The sequence below is a fragment of the Cyprinus carpio genome, chromosome B25 (genome assembly GCF_018340385.1).
Source record: "Cyprinus carpio isolate SPL01 chromosome B25, ASM1834038v1, whole genome shotgun sequence".
Lineage (NCBI taxonomy): Eukaryota > Metazoa > Chordata > Actinopteri > Cypriniformes > Cyprinidae > Cyprinus > Cyprinus carpio.
This window is the reverse complement of record NC_056621.1, coordinates 8342991-8360648: the sequence shown is the minus strand read 5'-3', so window position 1 is coordinate 8360648 and position 17658 is coordinate 8342991. Positions and strand designations below refer to the sequence as shown.

At 34.9% G+C, this 17658-nt stretch overlaps 1 protein-coding gene across 2 annotated transcripts; it reads right to left on the bottom strand.

Annotated features, from left to right (window-relative positions):
- Window positions 1-1453: 1453 nt before the first annotated feature.
- Window positions 1454-12095, bottom strand: LOC109045332 (synembryn-A). Of its 2 annotated transcripts, XM_042753163.1 has the most exons (11): window positions 11884-12095; window positions 10093-10140; window positions 9798-9815; window positions 6427-7053; window positions 5089-5183; window positions 4671-4821; window positions 3724-3819; window positions 3488-3632; window positions 2843-2987; window positions 2644-2763; window positions 1454-2546 (listed from the first exon to the last, which is right to left on the bottom strand). In XM_042753163.1, exons 1-11 carry the CDS (start codon window positions 11971-11973, stop codon window positions 2411-2413), a joined length of 1671 nt encoding a protein of 556 aa, XP_042609097.1. In that variant the 5' UTR covers window positions 11974-12095; the 3' UTR covers window positions 1454-2410. The 2 variants fall into 2 exon arrangements, with proteins under 2 accessions (XP_042609097.1, XP_018918733.1); XM_019063188.2 differs by lacking the exon at window positions 9798-9815.
- Window positions 12096-17658: the final 5563 nt, after the last annotated feature.

The window sequence follows — 17658 nt, the reverse complement described above, 5'->3', positions numbered from 1 at the left end:
TGGGTCTCCTTTCTGGGATCAGTTATAGACTTATAGACAAATGTGAGCGTTGATTTCGCCGGAACGCTTCCTTAATATTCAGCAAGTGGCGGCATCATTGAAGTTAGGAATTACACGTCCACTCAGGACGTTTCAGAGGATGCCCGGTCTCATGGCAGCTGCCTCCTCGGTTATTTTCTGAGACTACTTCACATGCAGCCCTTTCAGTATTGGCTGAAGACTTATGTACTGTCCCATGCCTGGCGCCTGGTTAATGCTCGGGACTGAGTTTAGCCCTCATGTTTCAAGGGCCTTTAAATTAGTCCTTCTAAACTGGGCTCATAGAGCAGATCGTTATGTTTCTGCTCATAGCAAGGCGTGATTGGATATCGTTCCCATAACCCAACGTGAAGTGAACGTTCGATAGGTAACGCTCCAGTTACTGATGTAACCTCGGTTTCCTGAGATAATGGAACGAGCATTGCATCACTTGCTGTACTATAAGCTGCACACAAATTGATGGATGTCACTTCAGTCAAAGTGATTCTGATGAAATGATGCATTGAGCCGATTCAAAGCGCCATTGGTTTGTGCAGTTACACAAACATAAACAAATCAGGCTTCAGTAACAGGGTAAACAGGAGGATAACCCATTACGCAACGCTCGTTCCCTTATCTCAGGGAACCGAGGTTATGTTAGTAACCAGATCGTTAGTTTGTGACGTGACATGAAAGAGGGTTACTAGCTTTTTCAGTGGTCCAGTGGGCCTACTCATTCCAATTAGGATCAGTGCACATTAGTAAATGTATACATTTAAATTTTTCTTTATTTTTGGTGGCAGTGGTAGGCTACATTAAATAAATTCTGACCCTATACCATCTGAATTGGACAGAAATCCAAACTCTTCAGACCAGGAAATGTTTTATTGTCCAATTGTAGTGAGTCTGAATGAATTGTAACTGTTCTGAGCTGACAGGAGTTGCACTGCTGCTGAAGCCCATTTACTTCAAGGTTCTACATGTTGTGCATTCAGAGATGCTCTGCTGCATATCTTGGTTGTTATGAGTGTTATTTAGTTACTGTTTTATCAGCTCGAATCAATCTGGCCATTGTCCTCTAAACTCTGGCATCAACAAGGCATTTTTGCCCACAGGACTGCCACTCACTGAATATTTTCTCTTTTTCAGACCATTCTCTGTAAACCCTAGAGATGGTTGTGTGTGAAAATCCCAGCAGAACAGCATTTCCTGAAGTACCCGGACAAGCCCGATATATATAGGACTATACAGGGGGCCCCTAACGTGATGTCTCCTGAGGAACACACACACTCATACATACATACAGAGCTGGGTGGTGATTATATGTCATCTGGATTACATAATCAGATTCCAAAAATTACATTTTAAAATATTCATATACAGTTGCTTTTTTGTTGATTACACAGTGACATATGATTCACACAAAAGCAATTAATTTTTCATAATTTATTGATTCTCCATTATTTTTGGGAAACCCTGAGGTAATGTAATGTTACTTTATGTAGTTAATTACAACAAATGGAACATATTTTCTTACTCTTTGTATTTTATATCAATATGGTACAAGATCCCTATTTAAATCAATGTGATAAGCAAGTTAAGTCAAAAGTAATCAAAAAGTAGTCTGATTACATTACCTAAATAGCATAATGTAATGGGTTAGGTTACTAACGACAACATTAATGATATCAAAATATCAACATTGTATTACCAAAAGGTAGGTGTATAAAACATCTCAATTAAGAGACAATTAAAAAAATTCAGCTCTTTTATTATAATCTCACAATAATTTTTTTTGAACACAATGTGATATAAATTATACAACATTTTCTTCAGTCTTTCACACGTAACTACATGGGCCACCAATAACAATATACAGCAATCCATCCATTTACCACTATATATATATATATATATATATATATATATAGTTCTGTAACTTAAAAAAATTCCCCACTCAGCTCATCCTAAAACCAAGTGAATGAATGAATAAATAAATAAATATCAGGGCTCTCTTGCTGTCTTCACCCAGTGTCAGATTTGTTTTCTTCTCAGACCACATACTGAATGAAAAATAAAATCCGTGATGTATAATAACTTGGAGTTCCATTAAATGAATCCTGTTACATTAATAAACAAGCACTGTGCAACCAAACCATGTTTTCATTGTCATTGTACAGAAAATATTACCTAAAGACAGGCCAACACAATAAACCTCAAATGAGACGAAATAACAATCACCAGGTGTTTTCCCTTGGAGTAAAAACAAAGCATTTAAATTGAAACGATTCAGTTCTTTTACATGATTCACAATAAGCTTTTATTTTTGATTAGATTTAAATAAGCAATCCTATCTGTCCTGTTAAAAGACTTGAGACTCGTTTCAGGAGAATTAGTTTGCGTCACTGTCGCTGTCAGAATTATTGGACTCTCCGAACTGTTGGCTCGCTAAATAATGAAGCTCCTGTGGCTCCAATGAAGTCATTTTACCATCAGCTCCGATTTTCATTGGCTGGATCACCTGCTCCCTGAAAGAAAAGCATGTTTGCTGTTACTTACAGTTGACAATACACTATTTTGAAAGCGCAATGACAGCATCGCTGCTTCTTAAAGTCACTTTATTACCTGGAGAGTTTGTCGAACATGTTGACCAGTTTCATGGCTTCGTATTCTTTCTGTTCTTCAGTCATTCCCTCCATAGGGTTGGGCTGCTCCTCCTCCACACGGCCGGTCACTGGATTGATGCTGTTCAACACAAAAGACAAATATTTCAGATTCGTTTCTAACTTTGTGATGTCTTTTATGGTTTCTGACAATGACGTACTGAGGTTTCGCCTCTCTGTACTCCTCAGTATCGCTGTCCTCATCTTCTGAATAATGTCCAGGGTCTCGGCCGCCTCTCATCAGTCCCCGAGCGGCCAGCAGCCCTGCCGCATTACCATAACCTGTGTACTTGATAAACCTGGAAACTGATTAACAGAAAAGAATAAACTACAACTTTTATCTAAATACAATGTCTTTTATAATGTTTAAAAGTAATTTTTTTTAAAAGAAATTAATCATTTTATTCAGGGAGGATGCATTAAATTAAACAAAAATATTAAACTTTCAATTCATCAAATAATCCTGAAACAAAATGTATCACAGTTTCCACAAAAATATAGCACAACTGTTTTCAACATCAATAAATAATTAAGAAATGCTTTTTGGAAGCATTGGAAGATTGGAGTAAAGGCTCCTGAAAATTCAGTTTTGCATCACAGGAATAAATTACATTTATTCTTAATTTAAAATTGTATTAAATACACTTAAAATTGGATTTTTCTGAAGAAATCTATAAAAGAAATGTACTGGTGTTCCAAAAAAACTTGTTTGTAAAAAAAAAAGTTTTGCTCTAAAAAATACACTCCAGTATTAAAAAAAATACATTCCAGTGATTTTGTGTATTTTTAATAATAATGTAACATACCACTCTCCTTGCACAGCACAAACAGGAACTCAGCCGCACAGTGCTTCACGTCCGTGTCTATGTGTGTCATTAGACGCACTAGCTTGTTTCGTAGAGCGTTCCCAACCTCAGGTCTGTTTTTGACATCTCGTAATGGTGGAAGCACCTGCGTAGACACACAACCATACACTTACATGTCCAAAAAAAAAAAAAACCTCCATCAAGTTCACAGTCTAGTTTTTTTCATCCAATCTCACCTTCATTCGTAAAAACTTCCTGGTCTCTCTGTGGATGCGGGCGCTCTCTGTTAGTAGATTTAGCGAGGGCAGCAGGGTTTCCTTCAGCTTGTTTCCCTGGAAATACAACATCAACAGGTGGAGACGGTGAGCAGTTAGCTCCAGCTGTGTCCTGGTGCAGAGATCCCTCAAAGCATTCCAATCACACACAGCACAAAAACAATAACAAACCAAGCACCAAAAGAAAGAACTAAAATAACTTTGTCGCAGGTGTTTCAGCTCAACCTAACTAGGTACAACGCAGCAAAACTCAAGCCCAATGTATTTGTATAGCTGTATGAATCTGGGTAAGGTTGGATATACTTATAGGAGTTGTATAATCTGTACATTCATAATAAATTAATGTAAATTAATTTTCATTTTAACTTTTTTTTTTTGGAGAATATAAAAAAAATGAAATAAATAAATACATAAATAAATCCTATTGGCATTTGACATGTAAAGATACATGAAAAAGCAAAAAGCAAAGTTAAAATAAATAATTATCAATTTGTTTATTCATTAAAATGATATACAAAAATATGTAAATGCCATATAACTCACAAAATGTGTATTTCTATATATAATTTCTCTATTTACAAAGACAACAACAACAACAAAAAAACACATTTAGTATATAAATACGTTTTATTTTGGACAAATGAGATTTCACTGTGGGCACCAACCTGCACTATTTAATGCACCAATTCAGAAGCTCACTGAAAAAATGTGAGTTATGTATGCAGCGGGTCCCGACAGTGTTCTTTATGCCATTTTTAACAAACACTGGAAGAAATGTGATTTATCAACAATATTATTGTCATGTCTGGTGAGGAACATTGATCTGCTTTTAATGTGTTTTTTAACTAAGGAATGTTTTGAAATATTAACATAATACTTTTGCACAAAAGCTGTATTCGGTTGCTCACCCGGTCAAGTCTTTTCTCCATAAACTCCAGCAGCACCTTGACGGCGTCCATGTTGACGCCTATGTACTCGATAGAGCCCTGCTGGACTTTAGGCATCAGCAAGACGTCAAGACACGGAAGCGGCAGGTTCCCCAGAAGGTTCACCGTGTGGCTGTAAAACAAATTCACATCACATTTGCTTTCCTTTTACAAATCAACTAATTAATTGGGATTGAGATCCCTGTGGGTCTGCTCTAATTTGTTACCAAACTCTACAAATCAGATCAAGACACGCGGTGAGAATCTGTGCCAGTGTGTCACTGTTTCAAACAGCTCAAACAATGATTCAGTTCTGCAATTGAATGCATTATTGAGAATTGGTATCCTTGCCTTAATAAACCTCTGTGCATCTAAATCTTCTGCTCTGCTGTGTGTGTACCTGTGCATCTCCTCTGTGCGCTCCTCTCCCTCGGAGGTGCTCATAATGCAATGTCTCAGTATGGCACCCAGGTGTCTGTAAGTGGCTGCTTCCTCCTGCAACACACACACATACCAGCGTAACGCTAGTCCCATGAAACCACATTAGATCTGCATCACTAATTAAACACTGTTATTTACACTGAGAGAATTGCTGGGGGTGAGTGATGCTTATTCAGCAAGATGTGAGAATGAAATTGACACGCCTTCGTGGGATTAGGAGAAAATTAGAAAATTAAAACTTGTTTTCTTATCAAAATATTAAGAGGCAGGCATAATAAAAATAACTCTTTTAATCTGCAGCAAGGAATGCACAATACCCATAGAAGTGGCACATCAGATCAAAACAGGCAGATAATGGTATCACCATCTCATTTTTTCAGGCTTAAACAATAAGAACTTTTTTGAAAAATATGAAGGTTTATGAAGGTTTTTTTTTAATGAACAAAACTGTATAGATTTATAAAACTGAAAAAAAAAAAAATATATAAAATCATTTTCAATTCTAATATATTGACATAAATCATTCTAATATGCTGACTGATTAAATACTTGAGTAATGGTGGCTGAAAATTCTGTTTTGCCTTTATATTATAGCTTTTTATAATATAATATAATATAATATAATATATATAATATAATATAATATAATATAATATAATATAATATAATATAATATAATATAATATAATTTAAAATATATTAACAGAAAACAGGTACTTTATATAGTAAAAAAAATTATGATAATGTACATGTGTTTAGATAGTTTAATATTTATATTTTATAGTATATTCAATTATACTATAATCGGACTTCAGATTTGTTGTAATTATTGTTTGCCGCATTTTGTAGATGTGGTTTTTCACATTTACTGTGTTTGTATATATTGTTTATATATAGTTCAAAATAAAATTAATTAAATTTTGCACTGTTGCATTATTTTCATGAAAATTAAGAACATCTTCTCCTTTTTGTATTTTTTAAAAATTCCTTTACAGTACAGTTGCTTCTTTTAAAGTACTATATTATTTTTTATTGTATTGCCTTAAAATGCAAAATCTAAAAAAAAAAAAAAAAAAAATAAACATAAATACAAAATAAATAAATAAATAAATAAATATATATATACACACACACACACACGCACACACATTCTTTCGTGAGATTCACCAATTGAACTTGACCAAAAATGATATTGCTGTATATAATCAGGGGACTAAAATTCAGGAAACAACAGCCCTGTCACTGTTTGACTGCAAAACATTGCTTGACACAATTAAATGTGGCAGCACAGTCTCACCTCGTCCACCTTGCGGCGGCTGGAATCAAAGGTGACGTTAAAGAGGATCTTCAGGATCTCCATGGCTCGCTCCGTCTCCTGTCTCCCCAGCGGGGGCAGCTCTGAGCAGCCGTCAAAGCCTGCACGCGCCACCTCGTATGTGTCGGGCCAGCAGAGGCCGAGCGTGGCATCTAGAGCCTCAGACAGCAGACTAACCCCCCGCAGCTCGCGGGCCAGCTGGGCTCTTACGTCCACGCGAAGGGCGGTGATCAGGAACGTGAGGCGCAGGTCGAAGAATCGCACGTCGTGGTTCCACTGCGGCTCGCGGCACTGTTTCAGCCTCTCGGCCAATCCCACGATCAGCTGGAGCTCTGCCCCCGCCTCCTGAGCCGCCTCGCTGTTGAACACGATGTTGCACAAGCACTTCAGCGCCTCCACAATCACTTCCAGGTCCGGGATCTCGGGCGTGAAGCCCTCACCCTGACTGAGGCCAGCATGTCGGATCAGGATCTGCATGGCGTGGCGGGTGGCAAAGGGAACCAGGCTCTTCTTGTCACGGGACAGGATGCGGATGGTTTCCAGGCAGGCCAGCTGACAGGACGGCTGGAGGTCTCTCTGCAGGAAGCCCAGCACTAACTCGCCCAGACGTTAGAGATGAGAGAGAGAGTTAACAGATTTACAGTTAACAGCAGCAACCAACTCTCCACCATCACCTTAGGGGCCAGCGGTTCTCAACTGCTTATGCAGATTTAACAATTTGTGTACCAATGCTTTTGTTTACTTTAAATTTTTACTTCTTAAAAAAGACTTTAAAATTTTAAATTAAAATATTAAATAAAAATTATAATATAAAAACATAAAACAATGAAAAAATAAAAGTATAGAAAAAATTACATTAGTACATTTTTTAATGGTTTTGAAAGAAGTCTCTTACGCTCACAAAGGCTGCATTTATGTGATCAAAAAAAAATGTAAAAAAATGAAAAATGGTGAAATGTTATTGCAATTTCAAGTAAACATTGTCCATTTTAATATATTTTAAAATGTCATTTATTTCTGTGATGGCAGAGCTGAAGTCATTCAGACCTTTAGAAATTACTCTAATATCCTGATTTAATGCTCAAGATACATATCTTAGTATTATTAATGTTGAAAACAGTTGTGCTGCTTAATCTTTTTGTAAACATTTTTATTTTTTATTTATTTTTAAGGATTCTTTGATAAATAAAGTTAAAAAAGAACAGCATTTATTTAAAGTAGAAATCTTTTGTAAAATTATAAATGTATTTACTGTGACATTTGGTCAATTCAATGCATCCTTGCTGAATAAAAGTATTAATTTCTTCCTTTAAAAAAAAAAAAAACTCAACTGACTACCATTTGAAGGGTGGGTCATATATTTAAGATTTTAAAACACACAGAGATATAAAAATATTTAAAAATAAATATAACATAATTAATAAATACATAAATAACAAAAATCCATGAAAATTACATGCTTGTGACACTATCATAACAGACCTATTAAGAAACCCACCAATTGAGAAACGCTGTTACAGGCTACACGAGAGAATCTCATGCGTGTTGTTTTTTCATGTGATTCAATGTGGTTAAAAACAATCAGCTTTGCATTCATGGTTTGAAGCATACTTGAGACCTGTTTATGCTAGAGTAGCAGCATAACAACATTATGTTCATTTTTCTCTACTCTTCCCAAGGTAATTTAATGAATCACATTGGGTGTTGTAGAAACAGACACCTGGAGTTTCTGAGAGGGATCATTCATTATTGTTAGAGCAGACAGCTTGCTATATACACGGGTGGATGATTGACAACTCCTCAAATTCTCCCTGACTGTGTTTCACTGCCAAGACCTCCAACCGTCTCACTGTGGAATTTACAGTTACCAAATTGGAGTCCAACTGTGACACGTCCTTACATAACCCACTCAAGCAATGAACCAAACGAGATCTGTTTGAAACACATCTGTGAGATCACACCATGATAACCAAATATAGCAGCGTTATGGATATACAGTCTTTACCAGGAGTTTTCAAAGTGGGTTCTGCCGTTTTATTGTAAAATTCTAGAAAAATACACTTTAGAAATAATTGTGTACTAATAATTATTTAGAATGTATACAAATATTTTCCGAATAATATTTTAATAATTTCTTTTGACTTAAGTATTAATGAAATGATTATCATTAAATTAAAACAGCAACAAAAAGTGTCTTTATAATTTCGCCAAAAATAGCAGCAAAGTGTTTTCTTATCACAGTTTTTTTATACTGGCTTCCTCAGAAAAATTAGGATAAGATTAAAAAAAATTATAATAATTAACCAATTTATTGTAAAAGTGCTAATTGATACAAATTCATACAAATATTTTCCAGGTAAAAATATAATGACATAATTTGGCTTTAGTACAAATTAATCCGCATATTATCACTCCAACTATTTTTCCTCACACAGTATAAAGAGAAATAGGGTCCCTTGCAATGTTTGGGGGTCCTTGGCATCAGCAGGTTTCAAAACCATTGGTCTATACATCTCAGTGCAAATGAGATTTACTGTAGTAGTACTTTTTGTAAAGTGCTATATTAAGGTAAAACAATGATTAAAATGACAGAGGTCAGCCTTTATATAAGAGGCTAGAGTCAAAAACAGGCTACTGCATGTCAGTTCATATTAGAGACAAAAGCAAAAATGTGGTCGGCAAAAGTGCAGTTTGGGAACAGGATGACCAGAGTGACCACAGAACTGAACACTAAAATGAACACTAAAAAAATAACTGGGATGATAGTGCAAAGTGGTTACAGCCAAAACTGCAATAAAAATATTGCTTTCTCTGCTCCTTTTTAAAAGCTATTCTATTTTTGCATTAATTTATGACTAACAATTTATAGTTTGCATTAAGCATTGATTTTTCTCTGCTTTCCTCAGCCCACCAGTACAGACCTGCGAGCCATTTTCGGGTCGTGACCCATCAGCTGAGAACCGCTGGTCTAGATATTAACATCGGCCATTTAAAGGCTCATATTGATCGACTACTAGTTTCAACATCACCAATGTGCTCAAATGGGAAAATATTGCAATTCAAATGAGACAGCATACAGATAAAGATATCATTTTTGGCTTGTTTCTGAACCACACTGATTCCCATGAAACATTCTCCATCCATCTCAACACAGTGTCATCTTATAAAACCCCAAAGCGTACTTCTTTATATTTTTGGAATGATCCTGTCATGTGATGCTATAAAACCTTCTTTGTTATACAGCAAAGTCAAAATACCAGATTCATCTAGCATTAGCCAATCTGGATGAGAAATAGGCTTTGGGTTCTTAGCTAATGCTACGCTACGTCTAAATCATCGAGTTACCCATATACCTCTTGCACATGTCCATCCTACCAAAAATGCAAGCAAAAAAATAAAAAAAGCACATGAAGTCAAAGAAAGAACACGTTACAATAGCAGTGCTATAAAATATGATTCATTTGACATCACCTCATATAAGCTCACTAGCTTCTTATATTTATTGAAAATCCATTGAAGATTCTGGCATTGAAATATTAATGAATAATGAAAGTAATGTATCTAAAATGGCTAGACAAAGCATGAACAAGCTCACTGTTCAGGGCTGATTTGCTGACTGCTTGCATTATGATCTCGAGCAAGGCTTACCTCTCTGTCTTCCTCCTCCCCAGGGGTAAATGAAAAACACTGTGATTTCTAAAAGAGAAAAAAAAAAACATAATGTGAAATACAAACTCAAACATTTATGCATGCATACAAAAGATACCGCAAAGGAACAGTACACCCAAATATTTACATCTGTTGAAGAGTTTGTCTCTAAATTGGAATAGGTTTGGAAAAATGTAGCTTTACATCACTTGTTCATTTATGGATCCTCTGCAGTGAATGGGTGCCATCAGAATGAGAGTCCAAACAGCTGATAAAAACATCACAATTAATTCACACGACTCCAGTCCATCAATTGTGAAGCAAAAAGCTGCATGTTTGTAATGATGAAAATCATCATTAAGGCAATTTAAACCACTACTTCTGGTCAAAATACAAGTCTATAATCCATAATAATGCTAGCTCCATTGAATAAGTCCATCCCCTGGTGTCAAAAATCCACCGACATATTTGTTAAAAATGTTTTGGACTCTTTTTGCTTATAAACGGTGCTTGAAACCAATATTATGGACAGAAAACTTGTATTTTAGCTGGAAGCTACGGTTTGAAGTTAAAAATGTCATAATGATGTATGTTTCTTACAAACACAGCTTTTCACTTCACAAGATGTTAATTGATGGACTGGAGTTGTGTGAATTTATTTGTGATGTTTTTATCAGCTGTTTGGACTCTCATTCTGACGGCACCCATTCACTGCAGAGGATCCATTGATGAGCAAGTGATAAATGAAATGAAATGATAATATTAATTTATAATCTCTTGGTATGTATCAGTGACACATCAGTTTTGTCCTAAAGCATGATAAGAGCGCTTAACTGCATGAACCTCTGTGATACCGGCTCACGAATCACCAGGATCATCCTAAGAAATCTATTTATGTTGCTTGAGTCCTAATCCAATCCACGTCACACAAAGTTCTTTGACTCATATGACTTTATTTTTGGATAAAACGGTTTCTGGCTGGATTGAAATTTACCCACTAACCTATTTGCCATGTGGATCATTTTTTAAGAATTTATAGGCCTGTCTGGCTTTGTTTTTTTTTTAAACCTTTTAATGGGATTCCAGGTTCAACCAAACAAGGAAAGCCACAATAGCAATGCATGAAGTGACAAACAGCAGTGCATTAAGGAGTACTTATAATTATGACAACGTATTGCTAAAAAGAAATGTTTTTGGAGTGCAGGTCTGCATTACTGTCTGTTGACATCAAAGCATGTCAGCTTCGTTTCAAACTATTTTATTGTTGTAAAGAATTATGTATTGGCTTTCTGTATGTCAGGATAACAACATGATAATTGAAAACATGAACAAACACATTGGTACTTATTCCATTATTTATTTGATTATGATATTTCTCTCTCTTATTATTCTATTCTATTCTATTCTATTCTATTCTATTTCTGTTTGTAGAATATTATGTAAAAACATAACCTGATAAATATCCACATCTATACAGGTAAATGACGTTCATTTTATATCCTTTACTAGTGAAGTGAATATGCATTTGCATAATGTGAATCAATGCATTATTCTGATCAAGGAAGCTCATCGATGGTTTTTTCATTAAAAAAAGGACAATTTACATTGCATTGTGACATTTGGTTGTAACTCTAAAATATGTGATATTTACAAAAATATATATATCAACGTAGGCTATAATGGTATCAAACAAGAAACATTTTCCATATGCACAAAAACAGTCACTTCCTCCCAGAATATTTACATGCATCACCTTACAACAGTTCTGATTTACATTACTCTGATATGTACCTCTTTATTAAAGGTCTGTAAAGCTGTCAGTGCGGCGTCCTGATCGCCCGTTTCCATCTTCTCTATGATGGCATTTAAGTCCATTTTCATCGCTGTACCGCCCTTCAGCTTTCAGGGAGAGCCAAAAATCATGTAAACAAAATCAGCTTCAATCCTCCAGCTTTAACCGAGCGATCCAGAAGCTCCTGGATGATGCGATTAAAGGAGGATTGGAATCATGGGATTTGTAGTGAAGACTACCGTTTTAGACATGCGCATTGTTTGTTGTGATTGGCGCGGCTGTGCGAATAACGTTTTAACGATCCAATCATAGATTGCGCGTAGGAGCGTCACCAGCCAATCATGTTGCAGGAGGCGGGACTTGTCTCGGAGGATGATGAGATATGTAGTCCAGACAACTCTTGACAATGTTGATGTTTCAAAACATCAGTCTAGCAATAAGATTATAAGAAATGTTCTTTGTTCTGTCTATTTTACTGCAGCAAGTTTTTTTTGGTCTCCTTTATTTGGTAAAAACTATTGGGACAAAGCGTTGAGAATGAAAAATAAGTTCTGTACCGATAAAAAAATTAATTAAATAAGTGTGAGTTATGTGCGAAGTATAGATTAAATAACGTTAATGTTGTGGTCAAAAAAAAAAAAAAATAAAAAAAACAAAAAAACAAAAATAAAATAAAAAAAACAAAAAAAAAAAAACTTTTGTTTGGTGTATGATATAATCTGTGTATTAGATATAGCCCACTTTTGCATGATGGTATTTTAGAATGTAATATACACAATATAGGCACTTTGCAAACCAAATTTCTCACATTTTATAAATTAAATACAGAAAACCTGTTTGCATTGTTACACTTTTGTATTATATATATTATATAATATATATATATATATATATATATATATATATATATATATATATATATATATACAGGTATATACAGGGCTGTCAAATGATTAATCGTGATTAATCGCATCCAAAATAAAATCAGTTGTTTACATAATATATGTATGTGTACAGTGTATATTTATTATGTATATATAAATACACACACAATAATCAGTATATATTTAGAAAAATATTTACATTATCATACATTTATATATTTATATTCTTATATTTTATATTTGATATATAAAGTATATTTAATATATAAACACTAACAGTATTCTTTTCTTTTCTTAAATATATACATGCATGTGTTTGTATTTATATACACATAATAAAGAATTTTTTTTTTTGATACACAGTATACACACAAATATATTATGTAAACAAAACTTTTATTTTGGATGCGATTAATCGTGATTAATCATTTGACAGCACTTTGAGCTTTCCAGGTATATATTTTATGTAATATATATATATATCAAATATATATAGCATATATATATATTTTGATATATATAATATATATATTTTTTTTTTTTTCCCCAATCAAGCATTGTGTACCATTTTTTTATAGCAAGAGATAATTAAGATAAAAAGAGTGTAACCTGAAAAAAGAAAGAAAAGACTAACAAATCCAACAACCACACAATACACTGTATTTGCTAAAACAAAATATATTACAAACAGTTTCCTGTTTCATTTGAATACCAGCTGCATGTTTCTATTTATATTCAAGGCAGTTACATAAAAAACGTTGTATTCTAAGGAAATATTTTGTTGAAACAATGGGAAATAAATCACGACAACGCATCTACTGTCTTTGTTCGTTGAGACATGAATAGATTGAATAGATGATTTGGAGTTCTGAGGATACATTTAGACATATTAAAAAGCACCTTATCCTGCAAAGCCTGCTGGGATATTTTAACATATTCTACACACACACACACACACACACACACACACACACACACACACACACACACACACACACACACACACACACACACACACACAAAACATGGAATTGTGGAACAGGGTTACAATTACAATACATCGAAAATGTATCCCCTGTATACTTATGCAAATAAATGGAAACAACATGTACTTTTCGATCATAAAGAAACACATTTACATGCACTAAAAAAAAAGAAAAAAAAAGAAATTCCACAATCCCAAAGATTTTATCCGTGATGATTCTTGTGCGCTTTTCTTATTAATGACAGTGTGTGTCTACACTGACCTCTAGTGGTTGCAAAGGAACATCAGTGTAGCTCTGTTGACCTAAATGTCACTGACAAGATTTGAGAAATAGTTTGTGGCACTAAATCTAATTTTTTATGTAGCTAACATTGCCAGTAAGTTAAGGAAACTAACTGGAGCGAATCAAAGCCGTGTTTCCCATAGACATAGCCCAATTATTCTGGTTTAACCATAACAAACCACTTCCCCATTCCACATTAAAGTGTTGTTCACACTAAGACAGCTCATCTTAGAGTGATTAATTCATATTTTGTTGTTTGAGGAAGTTTCCTCAAATTATCAAAGGGTTTTTAATTTGTGTATGACTTTGTATTGTCTGTGATGTAACATCAACAGCATTAACTGTACTTTTAAATGTTTGACAGAATATAATTTATACATTAAAGAGGCAACGAAAAACTTGCTGTTTTGAATTTGACAGAAACTGCCAATGTCTATCTTATTCACTTATTTTTTTTAAACAATACCATAAAATTTCCTAATGGGTGCAAATTCACACCATTTACTGATGATACAGTGATACAGTGGAATTGCTGACTGAGTTTGTCTGTTCTATTGTAGCAAGTCAGCAATGTGTGAATTTCAACCTTTGTGTGATTGTCTCAAACATTTCTGACTCACACTTAATATAATGTATTATGGTTACCGTCAAACACTGTTTGGGTGTCTAGCTCAAGAATAACAATACAATACATTTGTTCAACATGTATTCAGTAACATTATTGTTTGGTAAACATTTACATTACACTTTAAATGTCTTTAAACCTTGAATATCATAGGAGGACATACCTCTAGTCAATTTAGAAGTGTCATTTTTATTTTTGCTTTTGTATAATAAACACTTTTTGATTTTCCCAAAGATTCTGGACCAGGAAATAAGTACTGGTGCTGCTGTTAATATTTGCATGGTGGGTTAGTGCCACTGAGCCTAGTATGCAGGGGAAACCCCTCTCAGTGGTATGAGACTTTTACAGGAAACTAAGTTTCTCTGCACAGGTTTCACCTGTTTGGTGTGTAATCATTTGTCATGAGGAATTCAATTACAAAAATATGATAAGTTTCTACTGTATGTGAATGGCATGTTTTGTTAAAGTCAAGTAAAAATGTAGACCATATGAATAAACTACTGTAGCCTATGCTACATAGTGTTTTGTGTCGTTTGATAATTTATTTTAAAAAGCTTTAATAAATATATAATAGAAAAAAGATTAATTAAACAAGAGTGATACCTGAGCAGGAAGCAGGCCTATGCTTATAGAGTTTCAATGTACACAAGGTAGGCTAGGTGAAAAGCATATTGACATTATAGGGCTATAAGATGAATGAATTTACTGAACAAATAGAGATGCTTACCTCTTTTCTGTAGGGCTGCGTTACGTATCCCGGTCACCCGTGTCCGTTTTCTGTCAAAACAAAGTATAACTCAGCGAAACGATTTCTTTCAAGAGTAAAAAACTTAAAGATACTGTGAATTGGTAAAAAAAAAGTGAAAACGTGTAGTTGTCGTTCCCTCGAATTGTTTGTTAATTATTAAGTCATCTACTCAACTCGCTTGTTATAAACATGCATGATTTTCTCTCCTAAAAAAAACTAAAATGGATAGATTTTTATAAACTATATAACCTTATTTGGGGTTGATTCAGTCTCAGTGAGTCATATTTTGACTTGAAGGCTGTTCACATCAAGAATGATAACTAAAACTACGTTTTAATAATCATTTTAATAAATTTTATAGGAAAACCATTGATGTTGTAAACTAAGCAGGCAAAACGTAACTCATTTTTACATTGTACAACATGGCTGACACACAAAATATGTCCAGTGCTTGGGCCCTGCCATCAGCCAAACTAATGCACCTCATTTGAAACCTCAAAGGAGTTTTTGAATGTGAAGCAAAAAGATAAGATGGATCCAGACGACACAGAACAAGCACAAAGCCTGCTCTGATCCAAGATCAGCTGATAGACTCCTGTCTGTTGACACTGTCTTTATACCTGTGGTTATCTGCCATCTCTTCCCTGTTCTGGATGCTGCATCTGATGATCAAGGTGCTGAATACAATAATGAAACGTCTGAATACAACACACATGGCACATTCAAATAGGTTCATAATCAGCATAGTGTTTTGAGATATTGGGTCGTTTAAGCATGTAAAAGAGAATCCTATTGCTATCTCATTCTATATGTATTAAGGCCTTGGTGAAATTGATATGCACGTGCATGAACTGCAAAAATCATTTTTAATCAGAATTTTGTTTCACTTTCCTTTAAAAATATCCTTAAAAACATCTTTAAAGCAAGAGAAAAAAGTAGTTAAGTATATAATAGTAAATCTACTGCATCGAAGAGTAGGCATGTTAATGCATTAAATTAGATTAGAACATGTATGCAACATTTTTGGGCCAAAAATATGAATCTGTTGGGTATGTGGTGCAACCCTTTGGCCCAGCTCTGAGTATATTAGCATGTCGTTCCTGTGATTTGGCCGAACAGTGTGTTGCGACATGCACCGAACAGCTGGCTGTCTTTTATTTTTACTTTTTTCCTGCTCAGTCTAACAGCAGACAGTGTGAAACATGAGAAGCTGTCAGATATACTCGTTTCTCTACCCCAGTTTCTATTCTGTCCATGCCACGGCCTTTGAACGTGCTATCCATGGATTTCATGTTTTATGTGCAGTATGTGTTTTAGATCGGGGTTCTCAAATGTTTTTTTGAACCAAAGGCCCCTTTCATAGCCCCAAAATATTCACCAACACCACGATGAGAAAATATACTAGGGGAAATAACTATATACCCCCACCCTCCAAAAAAGAAAGAAATACAAGATTTTTTATTTATCTACTTTGTCATTTTTTACACTGTCCTTTACAGTTACTCTAATATAATTTTTTGTTTCCCAATTGATTTTTTAATAATTTTTAGACCCAGGGGTCTCTGGATTGAAAACACTGGTACTAGCATTTGTGACAAAATGCCTCAGCTGAAGGTTTGGGATTTACAGTTACAGGAACTATATTGTCTTAAGTGCATTATCTACACATAATAAACTCCAGCAGCAACGCTTCAGTTATTCCCATATTTGCAGTTGCTGTGTTTTGTTTTACAGGTCCTCTTCCGTGATAGGAGCCCGTTTTCTTTAGTCACAGATAGGGAATGGAGAGATAGCACAATCATGCAGTGGAAAATTTTGTGGGTGCGGATAAAGTTAAGGATTAAAAAAAAATCTTAATAAATCCCTGTGAAATCACGTTTATGAAAAGAACCATAATACTCCAGAAAGTGATGGCAAAGAGTTGGAAGCTGAGAGAGGGATTTGCCTATGAAAAATCAGACAGGAAAACAAAGAGAGAGGCCAGAGAGTGTCAGCGGCTCTTATCTCACGGAGCAGCAGGGAGCCGTTTATCTATTGTCCGGAGGTGGCAGCACTGTGGCCGTGACACGCATGGTGGAACAATTAACTCTCTGGCATTTCATCTTATCTAACATAACTCAGCACTGACAACATCTTTGGCCACAGCTGCTGCAAATCATTAGCTATCATTGCCATCCGAGCAACAATAAGGAAAAATTAAAGACTAGCGTGACATCCAGCATTGTCCCTGTGTGTGAAGGGATGAGGCA